At 37.4% G+C, this 27,397-nt stretch overlaps 3 protein-coding genes across 3 annotated transcripts; 2 read left to right on the top strand and 1 right to left on the bottom strand.

Moving 5' to 3' along the window:
- Positions 1-137: 137 nt before the first annotated feature.
- On the top strand, positions 138-18,650 carry LOC135802179 (GTP-binding protein REM 1-like). The gene is made up of 5 exons (XM_065315713.1): positions 138-621; positions 13,329-13,547; positions 16,554-16,636; positions 17,559-17,745; positions 17,853-18,650. The coding sequence occupies exons 1-5, from the start codon at positions 210-212 to the stop codon at positions 18,119-18,121; spliced, it is 1,170 nt and encodes a 389-aa protein (XP_065171785.1). The 5' UTR covers positions 138-209; the 3' UTR covers positions 18,122-18,650.
- On the bottom strand, positions 18,597-24,443 carry LOC135802178 (intraflagellar transport protein 172 homolog). The gene is made up of 9 exons (XM_065315712.1): positions 24,289-24,443; positions 23,963-24,232; positions 23,462-23,911; positions 20,140-23,387; positions 19,861-20,075; positions 19,494-19,795; positions 19,202-19,403; positions 18,894-19,138; positions 18,597-18,836 (listed from the first exon to the last, which is right to left on the bottom strand). The coding sequence occupies exons 1-9, from the start codon at positions 24,325-24,327 to the stop codon at positions 18,597-18,599; spliced, it is 5,211 nt and encodes a 1,736-aa protein (XP_065171784.1). The 5' UTR covers positions 24,328-24,443.
- Positions 24,444-24,738: 295 nt separating this feature from the next.
- LOC135802180 (F-box only protein 32-like) lies at positions 24,739-27,397 on the top strand. Its single transcript, XM_065315714.1, has 4 exons — positions 24,739-25,067; positions 25,611-25,692; positions 25,759-26,378; positions 26,436-27,397. The coding sequence occupies exons 1-4, from the start codon at positions 24,967-24,969 to the stop codon at positions 26,638-26,640; spliced, it is 1,008 nt and encodes a 335-aa protein (XP_065171786.1). The 5' UTR covers positions 24,739-24,966; the 3' UTR covers positions 26,641-27,397.

The following is a 27,397-nucleotide window of genomic DNA, read 5'->3' on the forward strand; positions in this document are numbered from 1 at the left end:
GCGAGCGCGCGCCGCGACGGAGAGGTGAATGTCGTCCGGCCCGAAATAAACACACACGCGGGTCGGCGCGCGTCGCGACGCTCGCTCGCCGCCGCCGCCGGCCGCCGTTCGCCGGGCCTGCCTCAGTGCGCGCCATGACCGACGACTACGCGCATCTGAAGCGCGCCAAAGGGCGCTCGGCGTCGATCTGCGCGGCGAGCTCCGCGAGCATGGAGATGCTGCCGCCGACACCGGACTCGGCCGGCACGCCGGTGCAGCAACGCCGGCGGCGGCCTGCAGCCCGCTCCCAGAGCGCACGCATCGCCGGCGGGCGGTCAGTGCGGAAACGCGCCGCTGCAAACGCCGCCGCCGCGAACGCGAACAACGCGAACGTGAAGAACTGCAGCAGTGAGCCGAAGCTGGACCAGCAGACCGATGGGCATACACCGGATGTATCGCCAAATATTCGCAGGAAAGGATCCACGACTGCCTCACGAAGAGGCACATCTGTATACCATCGTAAATCTGCTGCATTCTTGGATGTCCCCGACAATCGCAGCTATTCGAATAGCAACAATGCCAACGATGAAGACGAGGATTCATATCGGCTTAGATCATTTAGCTTCAACTCCAAAGGCAAAGGTAATAACTTAATCAGAAACTTTTCAAATGATCCCGAATCACTTTAGTGGCTTTTTCGACAATACCTGTTGCTTTGTTGCGCGAGAAAATTGTCAGCGCCTATTATCGCGCACATCGCGCGCAGAACTTCGCATTTTAATACGATTACATTAATTTAATCGCGCTGTCTAAACGAGGATTCAATTAATCCACCTGAACTCACCTAACTGAACGTTCCTGCAACTGACAGCGAGTAGTTTAGTATGTTTTTTCATTCAAGTTTCAACTAAATCCGACAAACTCTGCAACAGTGCAACAGAATAAAATAAAAGTGTGAAACTTAATTCTGTTGACTTAGTCGATATTAAAATGAATCATTTTACGAATTATTATTATGAATACGAATGTAAACATTTCGAGCCACTATCCGGACGATATTTACAACACTAAACACATATGATATTCGCCAGGCGAGTTTAAGTATTAGTTATACAAATAGATGCACGAGTGGTCTATTTTTACGCGTGTAAATAACGCGGAATGAACAACGGTTAAACGCACACACACGCAGGATGAAAATTATTCGCGATATTAAACGCAGCGGTTAATTTTTGTGTGTGAATTTTGGCGCATTGGGATACTTTGTGAGTTTTAATCCAGAAAGCAATCGTAAGTTTGCAACATAACCTTACTCACTTAGCATAGTAACACATTTATACATTATTTATATGAGAGAGTATCTTATTTTCGACTATTTTGTACTATTTGTAACGGTTTCGGTGCTGCTAACTGCTGAATTTGCGCGCAGTCTAAATATTTTGCGCGCTCGGCCGTATTTATAGTAGAGTCAAAGATTATAATGAAAATATACGTTTTATTCGTGCGCGTGTTTTGCTCGAAATTTAAAATCAACATGCGAGGTATATACGAGACTATGAGAGGGATAGCATGCGAGGAAATTGTTAAAGACTGCAATTGAATGGAAAATTGCATCCGATGGGAAACAATAACGGAGGAACTTGTTGTGGGCCGTGTGTGGGAATTGGAAAATTTTATTTCAATTTAAAATAATTTATTTTGTTTTATTACTGTTTGCTATAAACTAATTTTTATTTCGTTTTGCTTAAAAAGTTTTTTTATATAAATTTTATTTAAAATTTCAAAAGATTTTTAGGTTAGAAATAATTTACAACGTTGCCGCGTTGACAACAGTGTTGTTGTTGTCACAACACGTTGCCACATTTATTTTTATTTCAATTTAACCTCAAATTTCATCAATATAACTGAAAAGATTCTAAAATATCTACAATCAAGTAAATCTTATAATTTTAATCAATTTCTTTTCTAAAAGTAAAATAATAAATTTAATTATTTCTGAAATTGATTATCATTGACACAGCAATATGGAATTATAAACCGTATGGTGGATTTTCGCTCCGGCGGTCGTTGTGTCCGCTGGGGTTTCTTGTGTACTGATGGCGACGGTCGAATGCGTTGATTGAATTGCAGCCGCCGTCGGCTTCCATCAATGCGCCATTATCTTTTCGTGTCACAATAGGGTCAATAGCCGTTTGGGGCACTAGACCACCGAAACCTGTGTGCTCGTCATCCTCAATTCATCTTCAGAATCGCCAACCTGAACCAAACCCAAAATAGTTTTATTTTCGCGTTGCGTTTACATCTCTTTCGGAGCGTCAAATTGTTTTGATGCTTGTATGTCATTTTGTGCATTAAGGAATTAAGGAGTTTCAATTTAATTACGAGTGTTGTGTGTTTTGAAGATACGCGAAGCACACTGTAGTGGAAATTGTGCGTATATATTAAACTTTGGCTACCTGCTAATTTTCAAAGTTTAGGTAGCTACGAGTAGCAGCCGCTTTTCGCGTATGTTTGGTGTACTCGTAGGTCCTTCGACTTCCTGACAAAACAACAGAAATTGTCTTTGCAAACGTGGAGAGGTGAAAATTAAATTGAATTTGCACATTCGTAATTGTTTTACCGTATTTTTAGTTTGTGAAAAGTCTCTTTAATGCAGATAGAGTGCTAAAAATTTAAAACATCAAAGTAATTAAATAGAAATTTTAGTAAAGTAGTATTTTTAGTAACTTCTATTAATTAATTGCACATAACATCAGCTTTTTCGCTTAATTTCAAAAGCGCGATAGAAACTTTTGAGGGAAAAGAGACAAAAACTGATTTTATACATCAAAGTCACGAAAATTTATGTTTTTTATACCTTTTTCTGCTTCCACTTATATTGCGCCAGTTTTTCCACGGCTTTTAGACACAAAAAGTGGTACTGTATATACGGATTGCCAAGTCGTGCGTAATATCCATTATCTGCGGGCATTATCTACGGGACGGAGCTTGCGTCTGCGCATTTCCTACCGAGCAGCACAAGACCGTATGAAAGTCATGCGACGTCAGTCAAACACGTCAAAGCAAATAAAATAAAAAGTTGAAATATAAAAACCTCAACGTGAAACTAGAGTAGAAGTAGAAAAATCAGCGTAACCACCACGTGTTTAAACATTGTTAAACACTTGATTGATTGACCGCTCGCTACACTCGCTCTCAATCAATCTCGTGAGTAAAGTCCCCGTTTAGCCACTTGATACTTAATATACTATTTTCGCGTACTTTAGTAAGCAGAAAACAATCTTCTTTCTTTTCACAAAAAAGCTTTAAAATGCTTTTAAAACATTAATAATAGCAAAATTTTCTTCTTTTATGCATTTTGCTATTCATTCTTCATACATTAATACCAATTAAATATTCTTCACCACTAATTCACTACAATTTTCTCACATCTACGCAGACAATAACTTCTCATTTTGTTCTCTGCCTGAAAAAATAACTTATAACATAAAACGACTTCTAAAATAAACTTCATCTATTATTTTCTGTGACAATTTTTAAATTAAATTCTTTTCCTACCCAGCAACATCAACTGGCTTCACATTTCACTCGCCTACCTTTTGTTCGACAAAATCAACTAGCGCATCATTAGTGCAAAACTTCTCATTTTCAACCTCTCGCACAAAAAGAACTCTACGTAACTAAGATAATAATGAAAATATGCAATAACGTCTACTTCCACTTTCTCTCTGTCAAATACTAATACTCATACTACCTTCACAACTTAAATATTTACAATGAATTTCCCAGCTGGTAACAACGCATATTGACACTAACACACAACCAGCAATAACCTGTGATAAAGGCAAGTTATCATCTCTATATTTTTGTCCTTCCATGCCCCGGAATGCAATATGCAATATTTACATTCTCGCAACATGCGCATACTCGTATGTTGCGCGCAGCTGTCAGTTTCGTTGTTGCAATGTTTACACCCACACTGCGCGTTATTTCGCGCTACTGCGGGGGGTATCTTTTGATAAAGCACACGTTTGATATGTTGGAGTATCATTGAGTGCGCCGGGTAATAAATCGCTTCCGCTTTGTGCAAACGACGGCGCTGCACGAAGCGCATACGCCGGGTAATCTTTGCATCATGATTTTTCGTGATTAGCCAACAACACGAACGTGACTAAAACAATATTCTACAAACACATATAGCTATATAACTAGGTGTAGTAATTGTATCGCAAATTATTTATTAATCTCAGAGGTTAATTACATTCGTGGCCTGGTTTAAAGCGTAGGTAACACAACCTAACCTCATTCCTAAGCTGCGGAATGTGTATAAATCAATGTTGGTACTCGTTAACCCCATGGAAAATGACTAAGTGGGAGAATAAAGTGAGTTATAGTTGAGAGTGTTTTTCGTCGTCACCAAATTGATGATTAAATGAGTAAATGGGTAAATTGAGTTGATGAACTTCCGCGTAAATTTATTTTTGAGATTATTGGGATTACGCGCCGGCGGAATTAGAAGTGTTCTATAATTATTTATATTATTTATGTATTTATAGTTATGCTGTGGTGTGCTATGCTATGTTATTGTAAACCGTGGTAAATTTATTCTGACGTCAAAGCGACGGTTTCGAATGCCGCGTCGGGAAACAAAAAGTCATACTTGATCATAAAAGCGCACAGAAATGCGAAATGTAATGTTATTAGTATTGTTTTACGGAATTGGTTTCAATGGAAATGGTAATTTATATAATAGTTACGACATGTTTAAGGATAGATTACAGGAGTTGGTGTTTTGTGAGAGTATAATTAACATTATATAATTTTAAGTATATTATAAATGCGAATGGGTGTTTAGTTGTTTATTTGTTACGTTTTCACGCAATAACCACTGGAGTAATTTTCATAAATTTTGGTAAGAATATAATTTTGATTAGGGAAAGTGACATAGGCTACTTTTTATTGTAAAAGTAATGCTTAAAATGTGTAAAATAAGAGATGAAAGTTGGTATGAGTATTCAATCATAGTTATAGTTATACGAGTATAATTTGAATTTAGATGGTGTTTTATTAGCATTATTAGCATTATTGCATTATTAGCATTTCTTATTCTTTTAAAATAAAATAAATACTCCTAGTGTCGTATTCGGCACATAATAGAACCCTGCTACAAGATGGTAATTAATTAAGTTACTTTTAATTAAAATCTGCACAAAGTCTGGAGCAAAAGCTAGGAAATAATATGTTTAAAGTTAACTTGGATAAAATATTTTTATTTGCTTAGGCGAATATTCTCGCAATGTTACATTTGAGGTTTCTAATCCGTTTATTGTTGCCAAATGTCATTTTTTTTAAACTTGAAAATTTTAATAATTTACGCAGTGCAGAAACGTAGCTTTTTTTGTTAAAAAAATAGACATTTGTGGTATTGTCAAATGTCATTTTTTGTTATTGATATGATTAGCTGAAAAACAGCACTTCTAGGCCTATTTTTAACCCAAAAATCAATGTTTTTTATGTTGTATACATTCCTCCGTCCTTCACGTGTATTACACCTAGTTTATTCCTAGGTATTCAATTAAAATGCGTGATGTTCGGCCGTTAAAATGACATTTTGGCCGAATCTCGCCCAGGGCGATGATTTGCGCGCCAGACGCTCCACGTCCCTGATGGGATTCCGTAAGCGATATTAGCAATTAAGCGTTAAACATTCCTGCAGTCGATCGTTACGAAACCGTCCTCTTACGCCTCCAACTACCTTTTATTCCACGAGTGGTTTTCATATCCGACCACTACATTTGTCCACTCGCAATTGTACCAACGATCAAAGTTGCACAAGATCAACAGTAACATAATTAAAACGGCATATAGGAATGGTATAGTATCAAACATCAAACAGAAACACTATTTGAGTATTTAAACCTCCTATGATTGACATAATTAAAGTTTTAATGAGAAATTTAGCTTTATCGCTTTGTAATTTGTGTTTTTCGTAAATATTTTCAATTTTCAAAATTTTGGCTTGATGTTGTTGTTCGAAAGCAGTTGTTGAAACACACAGCACGATCGATACGATAATAATCGGTGGATTAGCTGGCTGCACCCTTGTCAGGGGGCAAGTTTATCTTTATCAGCGGCAAATTCACGTTTCGTCACGTTTCGCCGCAGGTAAGACACGAATTTAGTTAATTCAATATTTTGATACAAACAAACACAAACAGCTGAGTGTAAATCTACATAAGGTTGAAATTAAACTTTTTAAAATTTTATTTTTATGAAAATTTTGTTTTCAAACGTTTTACACATAAAAATTTAACAAAAAATTTAAAAAACAAAAATAAAATATTTTGACTATTTTTACAAACACCCTGTATATTAATTACTTCTTCCTTGGTAGTATTCTGAAAGGTAGTAGTAGATTTATATATCACGCGACGCTCCCAGTTGTTTTTCGCCGCGATTTCCAATTGCTTCAAACGAATTCTTTGTTTTTCGCGTTTTGCCTTTGATTAATACGCGGATTTTCCGCGTTATTTAAAATTTTTATTTACGTTAAGTTGACTTAACGAATGGGCGGCGCGAAATAAACCCGCGCGTTGAATAAACTCATCCGAAAGAGTGCGTAGACAAATATTTATAACGCTAGTGATTCAACCGGAGACGACAGACGACGACCAGATCATTAATTTCTCATAATACATTTCTAGCCGGATTACACCAGCAGTCGTCAAACGTGCAGACGTTTAGCAAGTGCTTCAATACTCGTCCGCGCGCGAAACAGGCTGGAAAGTGTGATGATGTGTGAAATTCCACATTGACCTCTATTCTTTATTTTCTCCACGTTGCGCTTTTTCACCTTACCATTCATCCCCCATCGAGCACTATGTGCTTCAAACGCGCACTCACTCTCGGCGAATTGCGTCGAAACTTGAGGCATAAAGTCAAGTGTGTGCTTGCGGTGTTCTCAGACTGATGAAAACGAAAAGAAAAAATTACAGAAAAAAGCGGCACACATGTTGGAAGTTGCGAGAAACAGCGAAATAAATAAAATTCACAAAACTCGGCTAAGAGCCAGAAAATTAATCACAAAGAAAAGATTTTATTCAGAAAATTATTATATTTATGCTATAAACACTTTGTATATATTTTTATATACATAGTACATGTCTAGCAACTGTTTTAGCCCAACTGGATTTTTTTTCACTTGAAGATTTTCGCCCGATTAAAATAAATATAAAGGCGAAGTTGCAGTGCACCGCCTCGACGTTTTCATTTATTTCAAACATCAAACGAGTTTGTGACAGTTGTATAAATTATAAACGCAGGATACAAGCGTTTCCATGCGGCGCGCTGACGAGAACAAGAACAAGTTTTAATTTTCTTCATCTGCATCGCTTTTATCTCCACCATGGCGGCCATTTTTGAGTTTATTATTATTCCTTTGTGCACAGATGACGCTTTGGTAAATAAATTTAAGAACTATCAATCAATCAATCAATCTGCGGTGTGTTTTGTGATTTTGAAGCGTAAACTATGATTTTCGTTGAATTCAGGCGCGTATTGCAATTAAAACGATCGTTAAGGGTTGGTTGAGCGCGTCAATTAAGGGTGCGCTAGCGGGTGACTTACCGCAACCGCAGTAACAATCCCGACAATGTTCAAGAGCGCTGTAATTTGCATATTCAATTTCGCTCGTGTCGATAAAGTAGAAAATAATTTCGTCCATGCCTGTGTAACCGTTGCAGGCTTTTCTTCCTCGATCACATTCCACACCTTTTCTAACTTACTTCTCCACACTTCATAATTGTCATTGTTCAGTTTCTTAATACCCCAATGCTCAGGCATTTTCACGATTTAAACTTTGAAACAGAGAGATAAATGTACTTCACGCTTATCACTCCCGCACTGAATAACTCCCGCACTAAATATTGTCTTTCGAAAACTTTAAAAACTTTACTCGACAAATATTATATTTTCTAACAGCCTGGGCCCATAACCTATTGGAATTGAGGCTGGAAGCTTAGACAATATAATATTAAGGTTTTAGAAAGAATAATATTTGATACAGTTTATTATGTTTATTGATGAGTTAATATACACTTGAAATGTAATAAGCAAGAAAACTGGTTATTAATATGACAATGCAAAAAGGTAGACCGATCGTCTCGGGTAGACAGATGACACTGACGATGACCGCTGACAACCCAAAGTACTGAGAGTACCTCAGGTCATAATGACCCTTTCCAACATTACTCTATAGTGCAACTATAGTGTAACATTACTCCTACATAGTATCGTTGCTATATTTTCAACATAATTTTAAAAATTCATAACCTCACTTTAAACCGACATAGCCTATAAAAAATAATTAAAAATTTTGTCGAAACAAAGAAATTAATTAGGCCATGCGTCGCAGTTGTTGGATGGAAGATAAAACCAAGCGCAAAATGATTTTTTTTCTGCGCTGTCCGGAAGAGAATTAAGAATTAAAAGGCAAGCGAATATTAATTCTCGCTTGGCCCGCGTTTCGCAGACCTTGTCGCGTGCGTATTACAATTGCGCGTTATTATATCGAGTGTATGTTAGCAGCCGAATCTATTTCTGGTTGCGGCGCGCGTTTTTCCTCGCCCAAATGCCGCTCGTTCGCTCATTATGACTTTATGAAATTGAGTAGGTACGTCGACGGCGGAACACTACACGCGCGCTAATTACTTTTACATTAATGCGCGCCGCACAGCGTACGAGTACAAAGCTGCTCATTGTGGTTGATAGGAAGATGGTGCGGATACATTTTGAAGCAACAATAAGTCGTTAATTGTGATTGTTAACGATGGATTGTTATTGATGATTATTTTCTATTTTCTATTTTGAGTGGTGTTTTGTAGTTGTGTTGGAAGTGGTGGCGATGGAGATGTGGCTGATAACTTAATTACAGTCGCCATTAATCACGATCTTTTATTCATGCAAAATGCAAATTATATCGGGCTTTTAATTTACTTAGGTTGTAGGTATTCGAGAATAAACATGGGCACAGGTGCAAAGGAATAATTTGAGGAAATTTTCTATTTTTGATGTTAGATGAAGAAAATTAACGATATTAACGGTAAATATAGAATCAATAAAATAAACAAAATTTATGAAGAGTAGCCAATAACAATATCATAGTAAGGTATCGTAATATAAAGTTGTAACTCCATTTCATTTCATTTCATTGTGTTTTTATCTATATTAGTTCTGTAGCGTTAGTTACAACATTTATAACTCAAGAACGGCAGAACAGATTTTGATAATAAATGATTTTTTGGATTTGTCTCGACTCCGAATAGCAGAATAATCATTAAAATATTAAAAATTATAATTTAAAGTATGTTAAATATGGGATGAAAATTTGTATAGCAATTCAATCATCGATATAGCTAACTAATTGATTCCGAGATGGCGCTAAAGTGTATTATTAGCATTTCTCATTTTTAAAGCAGTAATATTACGATTCTTTTCAATGAAATCGCCTCATACTGGGTGTTAAACAAGAAAGTAACAATTAATTACGTTTTTTCTTAAAAATACAGGGCAAAGTCATGATTAAATGCTATCTTTTTATACAAATCATGTCTTAAGGTTAAAAACAGATGTTTTTTTTAATTATGAGCCTTAAAATATGCACAATTTCAATATTTGGTACTTGGAGCACAGGTATTTCATAGTAATGCTTGAAATCAATTCTGAATGAATTAATTAATCAAATTCAATTAATTAATCGTGACTATCAGGATATACCTCTTACTATTCTCTCCCCGAAATTACATTCTCCTTGCCTGATCATGAGGTAGTTCCGAGATGCTTGTGTAATGTGCTTATTGTCCATACGATTGTTGTGGTCCACTTGAATGGAACGAATCCAGCTCAGCGCACAACCTCAACCCGCAGTCCGCAACCGCATCCGGGGAACCCCGAGGACGATTCCGTGCCCTTAATTAACTTTTTATTATCTGCGCACACCATAATGCGTGTCGTTAAATCGGCTATTTACGCGCTTAATTTCACAAAAATATCGGCTTCATATAAACGACAAACAAAAAAAAACAAATTAAAGAGTTACTTATGAGTAGTAATTTAAAAATATAAATCTTCTTTTATTTTATTTTATATTAAGTTTATTGTGTTGAGGAGTTTTGTTTCGTTCTGAGTCTCTTTTGGTTTTTAGTTTTGTTTTTTGCCGTTAGGGATTTAATTAAGTTTGCTTGAACCCTTTTATCGTTCGGGCAAAGTTGGGGTGAATGTCGCAAGCAACAAGTTGTCCTACTAGCCTGCAGCGGTACGGATACGGAAACAGAACGAAACGGTTTTATGATGATTCTTTTATTTCACTCTCGTGCACACCATTTACTAATTACGAATTTATTGGATTTTGGTTAAGATTAATTTTTATTTTCATGTTTTTTTTTTAATTCATAATTCCAGTGTAATTTATTCTGTTTTCGAATTTTCAGCAATTTTACTTTTTTGTGGAGCAAATTGTTTTCTTATATTTTTCTTTTTTTGTTTCTATATATTGAAACATAATATTTTTAACTATCTATTACCCGTGACTTCGTCTCCGCAGTTATCAGTAAATATGTAATTAATTTAATTTTCTTGTTCAAGATCTGGTAGATGTCAATTCCAACAATAAAACTTACAATTTTAATTTGATAAAATAAGAAATGCCAAAAATGCATTTTAACATAATTGTGGAATCAATTATTTATCTCATAGTATCATTGAATCGCTATACCAATTTTCATCTCTTATTTAACACCTTTTAAATAATAATTTTTAATATTTTAATACTTATTATATTATCCTGGACGTAGATTAATCTAACAAATCATAGATCATCAAAATCTGTCCAGCCGTTCTTGAGTTATAACTGATATAACTAACACATATAGATAAATTTAACTGATTACTAATTTATACTTAAATGATTAATGTATCTTCAATGCATTTATTAAACTGATTGCTAATAGAAATATTTACATTCCTATAAGTTAATTTTGGCTCTTCATAAACAAAATTTCATAAAAACACAACGCTTGTTTGACATTTCGTCAATCTTTCATTAAAACATAACCTAAAATTATACATAAACAAAGTATTTCCTAATACTAAATTCACTGAATTTCATTTCGCAATAAAAAACTTAAAATCTGTAGCCACTCCTAAATGATTTTGCATCAAATAAAAATAAATTGTAATTAACTGCGCTTGTGGTTGCAGCCGACATGTTCACGTTCTTCGCTGACAATACCAGGTGTAGGCAACCGCGTGTGCAGCGAATTGAAAATAATGCGTAACTCGTTTGTGTAAAATGCATATACACAGGCCTTTTTTATCGATTACAAATACAATGGAACACTGCCGGCGGTCAGAGCATTAGGTGATACGGATAGGTTGAACAGTGGATTGCCCTCGGGCCACGAACGTGTTTTCCTTCTTTCCGCCCGTATTTTATATGTACACATTGGCGGTTTTACAGCGGATATAAATCGATCGTCGTAATAATATGCATAATAATTTCTATTGCGTAAAATACATATAATGTGCATTCATCATTGTTATTACCTCTTTGACAAATAGTTAAAATATTTACCCTATAGGATAACTAATTATAGTATTAACATACTTATGATATTAATAAAATGCGTTTTAAAAATATTTTTAGATTATTTAGATTTGTGGTTTTTGTTTGTTTATTTTTTGTTGCGGTATTTGTTTTATTTCTGAAGAAAATCCGCAATGGTTTTACTAAAGTTAGATTTTGCGCGTTGCGAGTGGCTTATAGGGTGGAAAAACATGTTTATTTCCATTGCCGCCGGGCGAGTCTTTTATTAGAATTTGTTTGGGGGATGAAGCAAAAACCAAAATACGAAAAACACAGAACCAAAAACGAAAATTGAATGTTAAACAGCAAACAAGATACGAAACATCAGACAAAAATATGTTTCTTATACTTACACGTCTTATTCTAAGTTTTTATGCATAGTTACAGAGATTTAAAGTAATGTGGGTTGCATATCATTATCTAAATAACATATTCTGTTAAATATTGTCTGTTTTTAGTTTTTAGTTTTCTGTCAATTTATCTGCGATATTTTCATTTTGGTTATTATAGAGTTTAAATTACTGTATGCAACCCGTTTTACATGCTGTGTGGGTTGCGTAAAAAAAAACTGTCTTAATTTGATTTCAACTCAAAATTCACCAAAACCAGTGATTTTTATAAAATCTTTTATTGTGTTGTGCGCTTAGCTTCACCAAATAAAATTTAGCGATATAACACTCGCAATAATGCTTTCTCCCCGAAAAGACGAAAGCTTAATGAAAACTGAAGATGATTTATTGTTCAATAACTTAAACGAAAGCTTTCACGAAGTTACGTTTACGACGCGTGCCGAATTATTGTTTAACGCTGCCTCAACACACACATATCAGAATATTCGCCTAAAAAATACTTATCGAAAATAATAAAACAGATGTACAAGTAAAATATTGCAATGAAATAAAACAAAATCAAACGACTGCCAATTTCAACCATGTGTATTTCATATGTGACATCATAAAAACATAATTGATGAACGTGAACGTGAACATAAACATTACGAGGGTATGACACAAATCTAACAGATAAGAAGGGTTGAACATCAGAGTGACAAAATGACATTTAAAATCAAACCAAATAAATGATTCGTTATTCTATGAGAGAATACAAGATGATAAATGTAGTTATAAATTAGTGTTTGAACTATTAAGCACGTTCAGCTGCGCTGAATGCGAAGCGCAAGTGAAAAATTAACACGTTACTAAATCGCCGCAACCACATTAGTAATAATCGTTGCGGCGTGCGTGTGGCACTTGCTTGGCGTGCGCACGAAACTATACATCATCTCGGAGATTTCAGTAAAACGTCATCTTTTCGCACACATCGCGTTGTTTTGCAACAAATAAAAAGTCTACTTCAAAAGTGCATGATGTATCGCGTTCAATCACATGTTACCACTTTTCCGAACGTTCGCGCGCGACGTCAATCTAATAATAAACGCACGTAAATGCGTACGCTACACGCATACGCAGACATAACCTAGTTTTGTACGCGTATGCTTTCCACCAATAAACACACGTTAATTGCTCGCTAGACGTTAATTTAATATTCATCGCGGATATGCATTAATGGCAAAAATTTCATTTAGTCATTTGTGCCGAATTCATTAGCGCTCACCGCGTTTTACATCAATATTTAACAACATGTCATATTGGTTGCCTATACTAAATTCAATTAAATTTTAATTTTTTCGTTTTTGGTTTCATTTTAGGAATTATCAATCGTGGTGATTCTTTTCGTCGACGACGTTCACGCAGCAACAGTTTGTGTCCGCCATTGGGCACACCCTCACCATGCGAGGACTCGGATGCCGCTGGGGACATTTCCCGCTACACGGTGGCTCTTTTGGGCACGCAGGGCGTGGGCAAGACGGCGCTCATCAGTCAGTTTATGACGTCGGAATGCATCAATGCCTACGATGGCACTAAAGGTACGAGATTTGTGATTTATGATAACAAATTTAATTTTATCCGGCCGACGAAAATATTTTCGTTTTATCGTGCGCGCTTGTTTGGCTAACTTCCGGGTTGCCTGCATCATGGCATCCGGAGACGAGTTTAGAATTTCAGATTGTGAATATGGTGAATACGAATGTGCGCATGAATGCAATCAACGTGGACCTATATCCCAGCTATCCGCAATCTTGACTTCTAAAAAATATTACAAAAGAAAATGTAAACGATTTTTTTAAAGGTTTTGAATATTTTGTAACCGGTTTTGTACCTAGCAATGTAAATAGGTTATGTTATCATGCTGAGCGACGTCATCCTGTTGCGGTTTCCTGCAAGTCCTGCAACAACGGGCGCTAAATCCTTTCGCAGAGACACAGAACACGGCGCTATCCACGCGGCTTTATTAGCTTTCAACTTGGAGAGCGTTTTGAGCACGTTGCTCGTACGTGACGTGCGTATCACTCCGCCATGTGTGTAGCGCATGTTGTGGTCGTAACTGGCAACAGGAGCGCAGAAGCATGGAGCACTTTGTAAACGGCTCGAATCTTGTAGTCTTGTGCCACTGCAGCCAACTATAACTACATAACAGGCGGGATTTTGCCGGACACAAAGCTATTCGCATCACAAAAGACTGTGCAAGTGACGCACACGCATACAGCGCAAATATTCCATTAAATTTTTATGTTATTTTATGGAAAATGCAAGTCAACAGAGGTAAACAACGTCGTTGTTTTGTTTTTAGTTGTTTTCCGTCAATTTCACGCCGATATTTTCATTTTTATGTTATTATTGAGTTGAAATTACTTTATGCAACCCTTTATACGTGTTGTGTGGGTTGCGTTCGAAAAAAAGCGAATGTCTGATTCCATTTCAACTCAAAACTCGAATCTATTGAAATCGAGGGCGCATAAAAATAGTTTTACGATCGCTAATTGAAAATGTTTTATTACGACAGTTATGCGACACGTTCGAGTTTTACTTTCTTCGCTCGAATTAGGTTATACACATATGAAAAATGCACATTTTCATCGTTTCATTTCAGTAAACAAAACATTTTCGTTGATTTTCGTTGAATTAACGTAAAATTGCCAAAAGGATTTCCAAGTAAACGTCTCTGAGTAAAGATTTAATGCATCTGCGTTTAATGTATTTTCTTCTGAAAACTTTGTTTATTTATGTTTGTATTTTCCTTGTTCCGGTGCTTGTTTTTTATGATTGAATTTGTCGCGGTCGCAACCTCGTTCGAAAGCTTTTTAAACTTCCACAGTAATTAAGCCCCCCGCTTAGGAAACACTTTAACCGCTTTAACGCTTTTCAAACGCTGCGTTAACGTCACACCGCCGCCTTGCGCTGTGTGTGTTTTTTTTATTGCCTACCTGGGCGAGAGATAATAAACGAACGCGCAGACCACCGCAGACAATTTGATTATGAATTTATGCAAGCGCGCGAGCACGCCGGCCATTTTACGACATAACCTCACACGTGCAGCACGCGCAGACCAGCGGCGGATAAATATTTATTTCGACGGTTTGCTTTTTTGTTTACGCGTCTGCGGCGAGGTTTCACGCGAATAACACGAAATTAAACGCTAAAAGCAAAACTATAAACGCATAGGTTATTGATTCACGTCGGCTGCGTTTATTTACGCTCTTTTGAAACGTTTTTTTAAGTTTCGTTTTCTGCGCTGTTTATTGCTTGATCACGGACAAGCAAATATTTTAGCAATGTATACCACCTAATAAACGCACACGAATAACATTTAATTGTTGCGCCATCTGGTGGGATTTATTTTTAAATTTAGATTAGATTTTGAGATGATTTTTGACAAATTCAATTGGATGTAACTCCTTAATACAATTTGTACATGTCTTGATTCGATCAAGGGCGTGGAACGTAGAGTAATCCGCTTTTCGCTTTTCATTTATCTCTGATGCGCTTCCGTACTGAGATTTTATTTACTTCGCCGTGAAGAAATCATGTGGGCGTAAATTTCTTTGGAAAGAAATTGTGGAAAAGTACTTAAAAATTGATAAAGTTGGCTATTGTTGTCAGATTATTTGACAGTTATAGATAAAGCAGTCAGATGGCGTATTTTGCAGAACAAACCAATCGCTACCTGTTGAAACTTTTGTTGTTTTGTTGTTTTGTTTCGATTGGTGCAATTCATCGCCGCAAACCAAGCATGCGAACAGTTTCACTTTGCATTGTTGGCGTATTCTGTTGTAAATTCTAAATTAAACGCGTTATCAGCAGAAATTCCGCTCGAAAATAACACAACGCCAAAATGCAACCCAACATACACGAAATACAAACAACACCTAACATCAACATGCAGCATTAATCTTAACCTAGTTAAACGCGCAAATAATAAAATAAAAATTACAAGACGTGTGCGAAAAGCGAAAACCCGGTTATATTTTGTGTTTGTTGGCAGGAAAAAATTGCGCAATGTGGGTCAAGTACTTGCGCGTCGCGCTGCTTCGAATCAATTGGGAATATATTGAATTTTTAGTGTGATTGCAATCCTACCTTCCTTCCGATGAACTCTCCGGCGACTCGCAAACGAATCAACAATCGCTGCAAATCATTAATGAGGTGCAAAAAGCCACCGGATTTATGAATACATTGAAAATAAATTGAATAAGCGAAAATATTTAAAAATGCATTTAAAAGTGTATCAATGTGTTGAAGCCTGGAGAGAGAGTTCGTTGCCACTGACCTATTTCAAGTTCGTTCAGCCATGAATAAGTTTAATTTAGAATGTGTGTATTTTAAGAGCGCAGTATTCTATAAATATGTAAGACATCTTTTCCTATAGCATGCATGCAGTGCAGCGCGAGTTCGTCGGGTATTTATGTCGTGTGACTGAACGGGTTGCATTTTGTCGGAGTCGCCGAAATTTATTTTACATAAACCATACGCACACACAGGATATTCCAATTGAAATGTGTGCTATAATTTTTTTGGTGTATATTTGGTTGCAGATATGCTGGGGAGTCAAGCGGTGTCAATAATGTTGAATGGGGAAGAATCAGAGCTCACTTTTGCAAACATCTCAAATTCCAAGGTAAAATATTAAATTTCGGAAGTAATAGGGGAGAGTAGCCATATTTGGACCATTTTTATATTTTTTGATTTATAGAGCCACATATAAACTGTCAATAAAAATTAAGTAGCGGAAAAGTAACTCACAAGGCTTACCAACAAAATGATATTTTTGGTTTAAGTAAAAATTATATTTATACCCCTCAAATTTCAATTTAAAAAAATTGTGTTTTTGGTCCAAATTAAGAAACCGGTTTCCTAAATTGGACCGCGCGGTTTCCTAAATTGGACCATGGTTTTTTAACGGCAATTGACACAATAGTAAATTTTAGTTTTAGCACTAACATAAGCACATTTTGTATAAACCAAAGTGCGGCATTTCATACAGTGGATCATTTCGAAGATTTGTGCTCGTCCACAAGCTTTTCTAGGAGGTCGAAAAAATGATATACATTTTCCCTGTTAAAACCCCGGTGCCTGTCTTCGGTCCAACTTGGGCAACTTGAAGAATTTATATTTAATGATCAACGACAATCTTAATATAACATAACCTCTCAAAATTAATACTATAAATTATAGATAAATAGAGAAGCTTTCTGATGATAATATAATAATCAGTAAAACTAACGTTTAAACGGCTTGACAGCTCTTGCACTTACGTCGTTATAATAGATTTGATAATCAATGATACACGAAGTTGTTGCCACGACGAAAGCACGCGGCAAGTTTTAACCCAAATAGTTGCATTAATTGTTTATAAATACGAGTAAAACGAGGGGCCAGTCAATTTTTGCACAAACTTCAACAGTCCGCGGATATCGTGGTGGTCCAACTTAGGCGCTGGTCCAAATTAGGCTACCTTCCCCTACTAGCACTAGAATATATAAAATGTGTTATTTTATTGCCTAGACATTAATTTTGTGTTTTTTGGTTATGTTTTTAAGGATATTGACAGAATTAACCCACCTGATGCGTTTGTCATCCTTTATTCAGTGGTGGATAAAGCAAGTTACTTGAAAGCAGAAGGTGAACTTGCGCGTTTGCAAGATGCTGAACTTTTACGCACGAGGCCCGCCATCTTAGTCGGAAATAAAGTGGATTTGGCTAGGAGTCGAGCTGTATCAACACAAGGTAACCTAAAAAAACTTAATAAAAACATTTTCTTAAACACAATTTTAAACTATATTAATAATAACAATTTAAATCATATGATACTCATATTTGTATTTAATTTAAAGATGGCAAATGCTTAGCATGCACGTTCCGCGCAAAATTCGTCGAGATATCAGTAGGCATCAATCACAACGTCGACGAATTACTGGTCGGCATCCTCACGCAGATTCGGCTCAAAAGTTATCAGAATGAAGCGTGCGAAGTCAGCCAACAGCAATGGTTCAAGAGTCGCGGCGTTGTGCGCGCTAGCATGAAAGCACGCCAGATGTTCACGTGGCTCTTCGGCAAAGAGGACTCCAAGTTCAAGAACTGCGAGAATCTGCACATCCTCTAGCTTCCACGCGTGCGCACTAGTTAGTTAAGTTTCTATCATTTTGTAAAATTATTCATAAAACAAGCATACTAACATATAGATTTATCTAACATTTTCAAACATTTAATTTAAACTGTTTCCACAAGGCAGAAACAAAAAACATAAACAGAAAACTTGTAAATGTGAATGTAAAGTATTCTTAAAAGTTACAAAACTTTCAGGCCTAACTGTATAACTTCGAGAAATGTGTGTGGAGCGCACAAATTGTAAAAGTGTAGCGCAGCGCCCTCTAACATAATCAAACCGAACCAAAATCAATCATGTCGACCAATACCTTCTCATAATGGCAATCTGTGTCTGTTGTCGCGCAAAAACTGATTGTAAACGACTAACAAAACAAAACAAGAGTATATAGATTAATGTGTATAAAAATAAGTTAGAGCCGTGAGAGAAACGCATGCGAATGTGAGTGAACGAAGTGTGTGAGTGTTCGAAATTATAATGCGGCCGCTGCTCCGCACCATTGATTAATAAATGACAATAAATCGGAGACGTTTGTCTCGGGATACATTTTCGCCGCCATGTTGAGCTTCGTCCAGACATCTTTGTTAGCCGCCTGTTCTGAGTGCACGAAAGACACCAGAGGTGCACGTAGAGGATAACCGGACACAATGCATGCGTTTTTTCCGCTTTCCAAGCTGGATTCATACATCATCCTGTCATCCATCGGTAACTCCTTAAATTATTTATATTTTAAGTTTTAATTAGTTTATAATTTGTTTATTTTTCATACCTGATCGACTTTTTGATCCATGCTAATTGCCAACACCCATTCACGCACACGATCGTGTTCGTCCTTATCATCGTTGAGATATAACTGCTCGGGGATTGGAATGTTTGAGGGGAAATCCGTTTGGCTCAGGTCCGTGTGATCGATCAACTGGGATTCTTCATCTTCAATCGCTTCGCAGATGTCTAGATAGTGATTGAGGAATACGAAGGCTTCGGAATTTCGTCCTTCTGCTCGTAAATCCAAACCTGTGTTGTTGAAAGGATATAAAAGTAAGTACAATTAAAAGTTTTTAATGAGGTGTGTAGTACCAGCTTCGTAGAATCCTTTATCGGCTGGTATGATATCTGTGTAACGCAAAAGTGCGACGGATATTTTCGTTCCGATGTTTTTTAATACTTGCACTTGTCGACAAACGCAACGCACAGCGTAGTAATGCACAATTAAGAGGAGCGTTTGGAAATGTATTTTGATTTTCATGTCGATGTTTGGGGTAATGTCCAAGCCATTAACCTAAAAATTAATTTAAAAAACATTTTGAGGTTAAAACAGATTTTAACCATAAATTTGAAAATTTAACCTAAAAATTTATTAAAAACTCACCAAATCAAGTAGCATTTGTCTTAATTGTGACCATTGATAGTAACTATCCGCTTCGGACATATTCGGCATCGCAATCACATTGAACGCAATCCGATTGTAAATATTAAAATTACTTGCAATCACCGGTGTTGTATAAGACAGGAACAACTGTAGTGCCTCCATTGTAAAACCGTCTTTCAGCAACTGTGAAGCATACATTGCAACATATTTATGCAAAACATTACCACCATAGGTTTTAGCTTTCTCTATACAACGAATCCATTGTCCTTGCTCTGCTAACAAATCCAATGCTCCCATTATATCTACAAAATTTCAATTTATAACCTCAAATTTACACATTTAACAAATTTAAGGTTAGAACACATACCAACATCAGCCAATTGCTCAATATTGCCATCTTTTGCAAGTTGATCCTTGTTACAACTCTCGATATAACCCAAAAGACTCGGATCTAATTCTTTAGCAACTTTTCGAGCGTTTTTCCAATCATCAGCCAGTATAAAACAATCAATAGCTTCTTTTATCATGTCAGCACTTATATACAACTGTGCTGCAGCTGTGTGTTCTGATAAATCCCTTAATCTATAAAAAAAACAACCAAAAAATCATTAAAATCAAGAAATTTTTCAATTGTATCAAATTTTACCTTGGTGCTAATTCTTTTATAACATCCTCAGCTTCATTCCCAAACAAAAACTTGTTTATCATATCAGCCGCGCGTAATAACGCTCTCCTCACAATATCCTCGTCAGCAAAACTCGTATCAACTTGCAGTAAACATTCAACTGATTGTTTATGCTGCCCGGACATAGCCAATTCATTAGCACGCGATAAAATCATTTCCATGCTCATATCCGCGCCACCGGTGGCTCTTTTAATCGCATTATACTCTGTTTGAAGGCTTGGTAATAAATGCGGAGTATAATCCTTACACACCCTCAAAGCATCCGACCATAATTCAGCTTTCTTATAGTTTTGTATAATCATTTCCGGACTCTGTGCGCGTAACATCAACGATTCAAACTCAGTGTAGTTTTTCTCCTGGAAACATTGCAACGCCTGCGCTTTCAACACATCAACAACCGAATGTGGTTCGTGTGTTTCCGCAATACGAATTGCACTCTGCCAGTCGTTTGCATGCGTGTACATTAACACAGCTTCTTTTGGTTTTCCAGCGAGGATAAACTCAGTTTCGGCTTCGTTGAATTTCCCATCATCTTCCAGCGCCATCGCGTAGTTGTAATGCACATCAATTTTCTTCGATGGTAAATTTTTACACAACTGAAACGCGAAGTCATATTGAAAAGTCTCGCATGCATAATCAATGCACGATTCTAAAATTCCAAACTTAGTGAGTAGTTTAATAGCTGAATCTATGGGTAATGTCCGCGCCCAGAGGAACGCAACTTGATTAGCAGCTGTCGCGCCGCCATTTTGTTTCGCTACACGGTAAGCTTCCTCCCACATATTAATAGTTCTATACATATTCATCGCTGCTTTCCATTCATTCGTAGCAAGATAATGCACTTCGGCAGCGCGATGTTTGCCTTGAGTTTCCATCTGCTGCGCGAGATGCATGTGCGTCGTAGATAACAACTCCGGATGAAATTGTTCAACGAGTCTTATCATATGATCATATTGTTCCGCGTGTTTGTACATTGTAATCGCAAGATCCGGTGAGTTGACAGCCAGATACAACTTTTCAGCCTCGCGGTATTTCCCGTCTTGTTTCAGCTTTTCCGCTTGTTTTAAATACATATCGCCCACATCATCCGGGTCTAAATATCTTGATGCGATTATGTGGGCTTTTTCCCATTGCCCGGCTTCGTTGTACATGTCAACTGCTTCTTTATACATTCGTGCTTTGATAAACATTTGTTCCGCTGAGGTGTAATCACGTTGTTTTGCCAGGTGTAGTCCAAGTTGAGAGTAATACTTCTGTAAGTGATGAGAGTCATGATCATCAACAACGTTGATAATGTGTATTGCTTTCTTCCATTGTCGTGCTGCAATTGAAGCATCGAGAGCTTTTAGAGTTGAACCTGCTTCGATGTAGTGACTTATCGCAGCGTCTGTTTGTTTTGATTCAACAAGATGATCACCCCATTCTTCTTCTAATAAGACAACTTGTTCTGGGTCGATTACACGCGCCATGTCAACTGCTTTATTCCAGATTTTACCTTTTCTGTAACATTCCATTGCTTGTTCTGTTTTGTTTTGTTTCACGTAAATCTCAGCTGCTTGCTCGAATAACTCCTGTTTTATTAGTTTCTTTAAAATATTTGTGACTAAAGTATGATCTTCCATTAAGTCATCATGGTTTAGTAATAAATTAGTAATTCGTGATAGTTTGTTAGACTTGTCATACATTGTCAGTGCGCGTTCATACTTTCCTTCTGCTTCTAAAATTTGTCCCGCTTTTTCAAACTGTTGGGTTTTTAGTAATAAATTCATATATTCTTCTTTAAGTTCTGGTAATTTTTCATAACCTCGTTTTTCAGCGGTTTCAATAGCTTCATTCCACTTATGCAACTTTTTGTACATGTCTAATGTAGCTTCTAGGTTACCATGCTCTAAATAAATCCCCTCTGCTGTTTCTAAGTCTCCGTTGAGTATACTCAACTGTGCCCAGACTTCCTGGTTGTCTTCATCTTTCAATAATTCATCTTCGATTTGTTTAATACAATAAACTTTGGAAATATTACCAAGTGCTGCATAGCAACGATCAAGTAGTTTTAAATTTTGTTGTTTGATAGCTATATTTGACAGATTGAACCACATAGCTTCCGCTTCCGGTGCATTCCCAATGGTTTCAAGGAAAAGCACAGCTCGTCCATAGTCACTATCATGAATTGCAGTACCAAACTCAACTAAACCTTCATCCAGCTCAAAAGTTAGGTTAACATTGCCATCGAGTGCAAACACTTCCGTTTTGTTGTTGAATCTAGCCACTTCATAAACTTCACCCTTGATATTCATGATTGTAGGACGTTCAGGTAGGTCAATATTGTACCAAATCGCAAGAGTAGTTCCCGATTGAGCGATGGCAACGTCCGAACTTTCCACCCATTGAACAAAAGTCACCCCGCTGAATATACAAAGCCGATTTCCGGTCATAACCTCAACCAAAAATAATCTCTGCTTGATATCTCTAAACAACAATTTGTGACATGTCTCCGATAATTCCAACCAATCAATTTTCGATTCGTGACTAATTTGAGATATACCCATATTGTATATGAGGTCTGTTATACAGATTGTTTTCAGATCCAGTAAATACGCCAATTTTTTATTGTCAGTCTGCGAGCGTTCATTCAAACGCACGCTGATTAGATGCGGATTGGCGAATTCAGTCCGCACGGATGCGAGCACGGTATTATCACCGTATTCAATCAGAGACAATTCGCCCGCGTTGAATACCAGACATACATTCGGATTCTCGAAATAAAACTTTTCGTGTTTGCCGGAGTTATTCCAGGAAACTTCACTCATCAGGTTTTTATCGATGTCCGCAACCAATAAGGTGCCATGTGTGCGGGCGACTACAAAATTGTCACGCCCCATAACCTTCAAATCTTCGATTTCTTTACCGTAGTCCGATCGGAGGATTAAACCTGCACTATCGTTATCAAGGTTTTTAATTAATACTTGACTGGGCCCCACGTAGGTTATTTCAAGTTTATCTTTCCAGATTGTACGCTTGAGTACTGATTCAAATAGACATACATAACCTCCATGTGTACCGCACGCAATACGGGAACCATCTTTTTTCCATGATAATGACGTTACTGAATACATGTTTGGGATTGTTTTCGGTGGAGATTCTTCCCACATGGATAATGATGGATTCCAAGCGAATACACGGACTTTGTCATATCCGCCAACGGCCACAGCCTGAATTAAAACGTTTTTAATTAGTTTAAATTTTAATTTAAAAGTTAGTAGAATTTAATTGTGGTTATGTTTACCTGTCCGCTCGGACTACAACAAGCAACCATGAATTCATTCTCATTTTGATCCTTGGTATAGTCGAATTGTTTCGCGATGCGGCCATTGTTGTTGTACACAACAATACGTTTATCGCTCCCGCCGGCGAATACGAACCCCTGCGGCCAAGAGAGGGCGTACGGTGGTACCGAATGAGTAAATAATCGTCCCTGCGGTTCATCGTCATCATGTTCGCCGACATAAAAGCGAATGACGCTGCAATCGATGTGACCCGAAACGAAGCCGCTTCCGGTTGCATTCGAGGCTAAAGCTACTACCAAACTATCGCTGCCGTAGAGGGTGTGACTTTTATTGGACTTGGTTTGTAGTAAACGGACTTTTCCGTCTAGGAGGCCACAGATTATCGGTCCGGTTAATAACCAAATCATTGCTGTTACTGGACATGGTTGCGGGAATTTATTACAGATTGCCTGCGTAAGAAGTAAATTTAGGATCTTTTTTTTTCATTATGTTAAGATTACCTTCTTTTCACCCCATTTTTCGCCGATTTTATAAACATATACAATACTGTCGCTTTGTGCCACGGCGATTTTAGACGAATCTGGTGAGAACGCAATTGATTTGATGACGTAGCTCTTTTTGCCGGCTTCTGAATCGGCCGGTTTTGTTGAAAATCGGTCACGTTTTTCGCCATCATCGTCAAATATCAGGACCTGACGCTCTGATGTAGCTACAGCAAGCTTTTTATTATTTGGTGACCACGTAACTGCGACAATTTTATATTCGCTGTTCTAAAATTGATTTAATGTTACTCGTTAATATTAATTGGTTTTAAGAATAAGTATACCTCAGCTTCTAATATATTCTTTAAAAATTTGATTTGCATTTTGTTCTTTGTGTAAAACTCACTGACAAAATATTAATTTTTGAAAATATTGCTTCTTCTGTCGAGTTAAAATTGAATGATTTGTTTGTACTGAAGGAAAACGCGTGTCAGACTTCGAGAAGGATAATATTTGTTGTGATTGCATTTGAGATGTTGCTAAGTAACCGAAAATGTTAATTCAATACAAACATTTTTCTACTTTTTTCATGGAATTTTATGTAAAAAATTGTTGCGCACGCGCGAATTACGTGATTTATTCCATAATTTGCATTACTATTAAAAAATCTTGTTCTAGGTTATACAAAGGATTGAATAATAATTTCATGTAGAGATAAAATATTTAAAATTTGCTTTATTTCTATAAAATAATAATTTTTAAACATAAATTTTGTTTACAGGTGTATTGCGGGTTGAATAGGATGAACTAGCATGCCGCAGTTGTTTTTCCAGTACATGCGCATTGCGCCGTTCTTCGAACTCCAACTGGAGCCGCTGGTTGCGCAGCAGTCCCTGCTGATCATTGCGTTCGCCAGTCTACTGCGACCCACGAGTCGCACGCTCAGCTGTGTTATGTCGCTGCGTTTTTGTTTACATGTAATCAGCTGATTTTTAACTCTCCGACGGGCGAAAATCAACAAAATGCCTTTCATCTCGAAAGACTGGCGCTCCCCGGGTGAGGCCTGGGTGAAGACCGACGAGGGTTGGGAAAAACTGAAGGTGCTCGAACACAATATGTTGCGGTGAGTGTCAATTTAATCCGAAATCCGTTTCGTACGCTACTCGTATCGATTCAGACATTTTCTTTGTTCGTATGCTGTCGACCTGTCGACGCTCGGCTGTTTCGTAACGTCAACAAAGCGTAAACAGCAGGAAGAGGAAATAAATTATCGTTGTTTTGTAAACATTATTATTTTGCGTCTCGTTTCGGGATTATGCTTGATATTTGATTATGTACGCTTAATTTCCTTTATTGATTTAAATTTAGATTCAATGTCACCTAAGCGCTCGTGTGTCAAGTGCAGGCCATGCGTAAACAAAAGCATCGCGCATAAACAAGCGCAAGTTTTATGTTTTCGCTTTTACGTTTTGCATTTTTCTGTGGATGTTAAATTAAAATGGGTGCCATTAAGCGCACCATTTTAGAAATCGCGGCCAGCGATGCGTTAAAAAATGCCGTTTGTACACAGAATAATTCGTTTCGGAAGCGAAATAAATTGCCGCACAAAATAAAATATAATTGCGTTGTGTCCGCCATTTTAAATTTTTTTTCATTTTTCTTGTAGGCAAAAAGAAGACGCAGAGAAAAATGAAAGTTCGACGAGCTCGCAACCGCATTGCCACATAACAATAAAGTGCACTCGAGAGGTACATTACCGTTTTTTTTTCTTATTTTAACACAAAAAAATTATTAAAAATTTATTTCGTTTATAGATTGCTGGTTTCAACGAGTTGGACGAAGTTGTCAAACGATTAGACTTCAGAAACGCAGTCCGTGATGTGCGCCGATTTAATTACATCTGCGCTTTGCTGGATTTACTCGTAGGTCAACAAATGACCGCGCTATCAGGGTGTACACAACGCGTCCTGCTTGCTATGCTCGAGGAAGTTGCAAGTTACGCAACCGCCAACCAACACAACCCGCGTGCCCTCCGCCGTCTTCTTGCGAAACTACGCGCTCTTAGTAATGCGGAACAAGCTGCATGCTGGGGAGGCACGCTGGGTTCGAAACCACTGTGGAGACAACACGCGCTTACCATCAAGCGTATTCAGAGCAACGCCGGCGACTTTCAAATCAGCGAGCCGTTAATTGCCACTCAGCCAAACTTTCTGCAGCTGCCTGAGGAGTGCATTCGTGAGGTGGTGCTGCGTCTTTCAGATCATCGAGACCTTTCGGCTGCGGCCGACGCCTGTGACGAACTCACTGCCATCGTCAACGAGCAGCGCGTGTGGCGCGAGCTCACGCGCTTCCACTTTACCAAACAGCAGATTGATTTGATACGTGTCAAGTGCAATAAGAAGGACTGGCGTGAAATTTATCACGCTCTCATGAGGTAAGTGATCAAAGCAACAATTGAGTGTTAATTAATTTGTGTATGGTTGATTGGTAGATGTCATGGTGTAAGCGAAGAAATGCAATTTGCCGAAATGTTGTCGCTCTGCCGCTACTGCTGCTGCCTCTTCTGGCGATCGCTGGGCCACCCGTGCATCGCTGACCAATGCCCTGAGTTTAGGGCAAGACTGCAGGAAGCGGGTGGTATCTCACCGCCCAGCCCGGTGCCACCTTCGGCATTCCTAAAATTTTTCTCGTTATAAAGCGGATGCGGATAAATCTTTCAAGCTTTAGTTGAGTCGACAACGAAGCGACTCTTGCGTCCTGTTATCAAAAGATGCTTTAATTATATATCGTATATCTTCTATGAATGGATGTCATATTTTAGAGGACAGAGGAAAGTCACAAATCAATATTTATATGGTTGAAATGAGATTATAAAAAGTAATGTATTTTAAGCCTTTCAGAAAAGAGTCGAGCAGATTTTGTTTCGAGTATATCTCAATTTATTTTGTTGAGTAGCGCAGTGTTGGTTATAAGCATTTAATAATGTAATGGCGACTAGATTCTGTAGCGGTTCTCTTGTTCAATGGTGTCTCTAAACTAATTCTTTGCCAATCGCAAACACGTTTCGAGTTTGAACGTATCGAATTGCTTGAACTTGCCGAGTTCTTGATTAGAAATCAAATTTATTGTGAACAGATAACAAACGACTTAAGTAAGCCACATATACGAATATAAAAGTTACTATTTTCCTATGATACTTTACATAATCGCGTTTAGGTTCGCATGAGTTTTTATATGTTAGAATTGCTTATGTTATAGCGATGAATCACACCAACTAATGTTGTCTATATTATGTTTTGAATAGCAGTCATTCACGTTTAGAGAGTGCGTTAGGTGAATACCGATTAATCTCGATTTAGTGATAAAATATGAGGATCAATATAATGATGCAGCTGGTAATTTGTTATGTTATACTTTTTGTGTTTTGTTAATATACTATTTATTTAGAACTAA

The sequence above is a fragment of the Atheta coriaria genome, unplaced genomic scaffold (genome assembly GCF_025399875.1).
Source record: "Atheta coriaria isolate IRGN ID8LTWV9N9 unplaced genomic scaffold, Caltech_Dcor_3.1 hic_scaffold_16_pilon, whole genome shotgun sequence".
NCBI lineage: Eukaryota > Metazoa > Arthropoda > Insecta > Coleoptera > Staphylinidae > Dalotia > Dalotia coriaria.

Coding starts and splice junctions, on each gene's coding strand:
- LOC135802178 (XM_065315712.1), bottom strand. CDS start 24,327: ATGCAAATCAAATTTTTAAAGAATATATTAGAAGCTGAG. Junction 20,076..20,139: donor ATAAAAGAATTAGCACCAAG/GTAAAATTTGAT, acceptor TTTTTTTTATAG/ATTAAGGGATTTATCAGAAC. Junction 18,837..18,893: donor TGGATCAAAAAGTCGATCAG/GTATGAAAAATA, acceptor AAATAATTTAAG/GAGTTACCGATGGATGACAG.
- LOC135802179 (XM_065315713.1), top strand. CDS start 210: ATGGAGATGCTGCCGCCGACACCGGACTCGGCCGGCACGCCGGTGCAG. Junction 622..13,328: donor CTTCAACTCCAAAGGCAAAG/GTAATAACTTAA, acceptor GTTTCATTTTAG/GAATTATCAATCGTGGTGAT. Junction 16,637..17,558: donor CAAACATCTCAAATTCCAAG/GTAAAATATTAA, acceptor TATGTTTTTAAG/GATATTGACAGAATTAACCC.
- LOC135802180 (XM_065315714.1), top strand. CDS start 24,967: ATGCCTTTCATCTCGAAAGACTGGCGCTCCCCGGGTGAGGCCTGGGTG. Junction 25,068..25,610: donor CTCGAACACAATATGTTGCG/GTGAGTGTCAAT, acceptor TTTTTCTTGTAG/GCAAAAAGAAGACGCAGAGA. Junction 25,693..25,758: donor CAATAAAGTGCACTCGAGAG/GTACATTACCGT, acceptor TTTCGTTTATAG/ATTGCTGGTTTCAACGAGTT.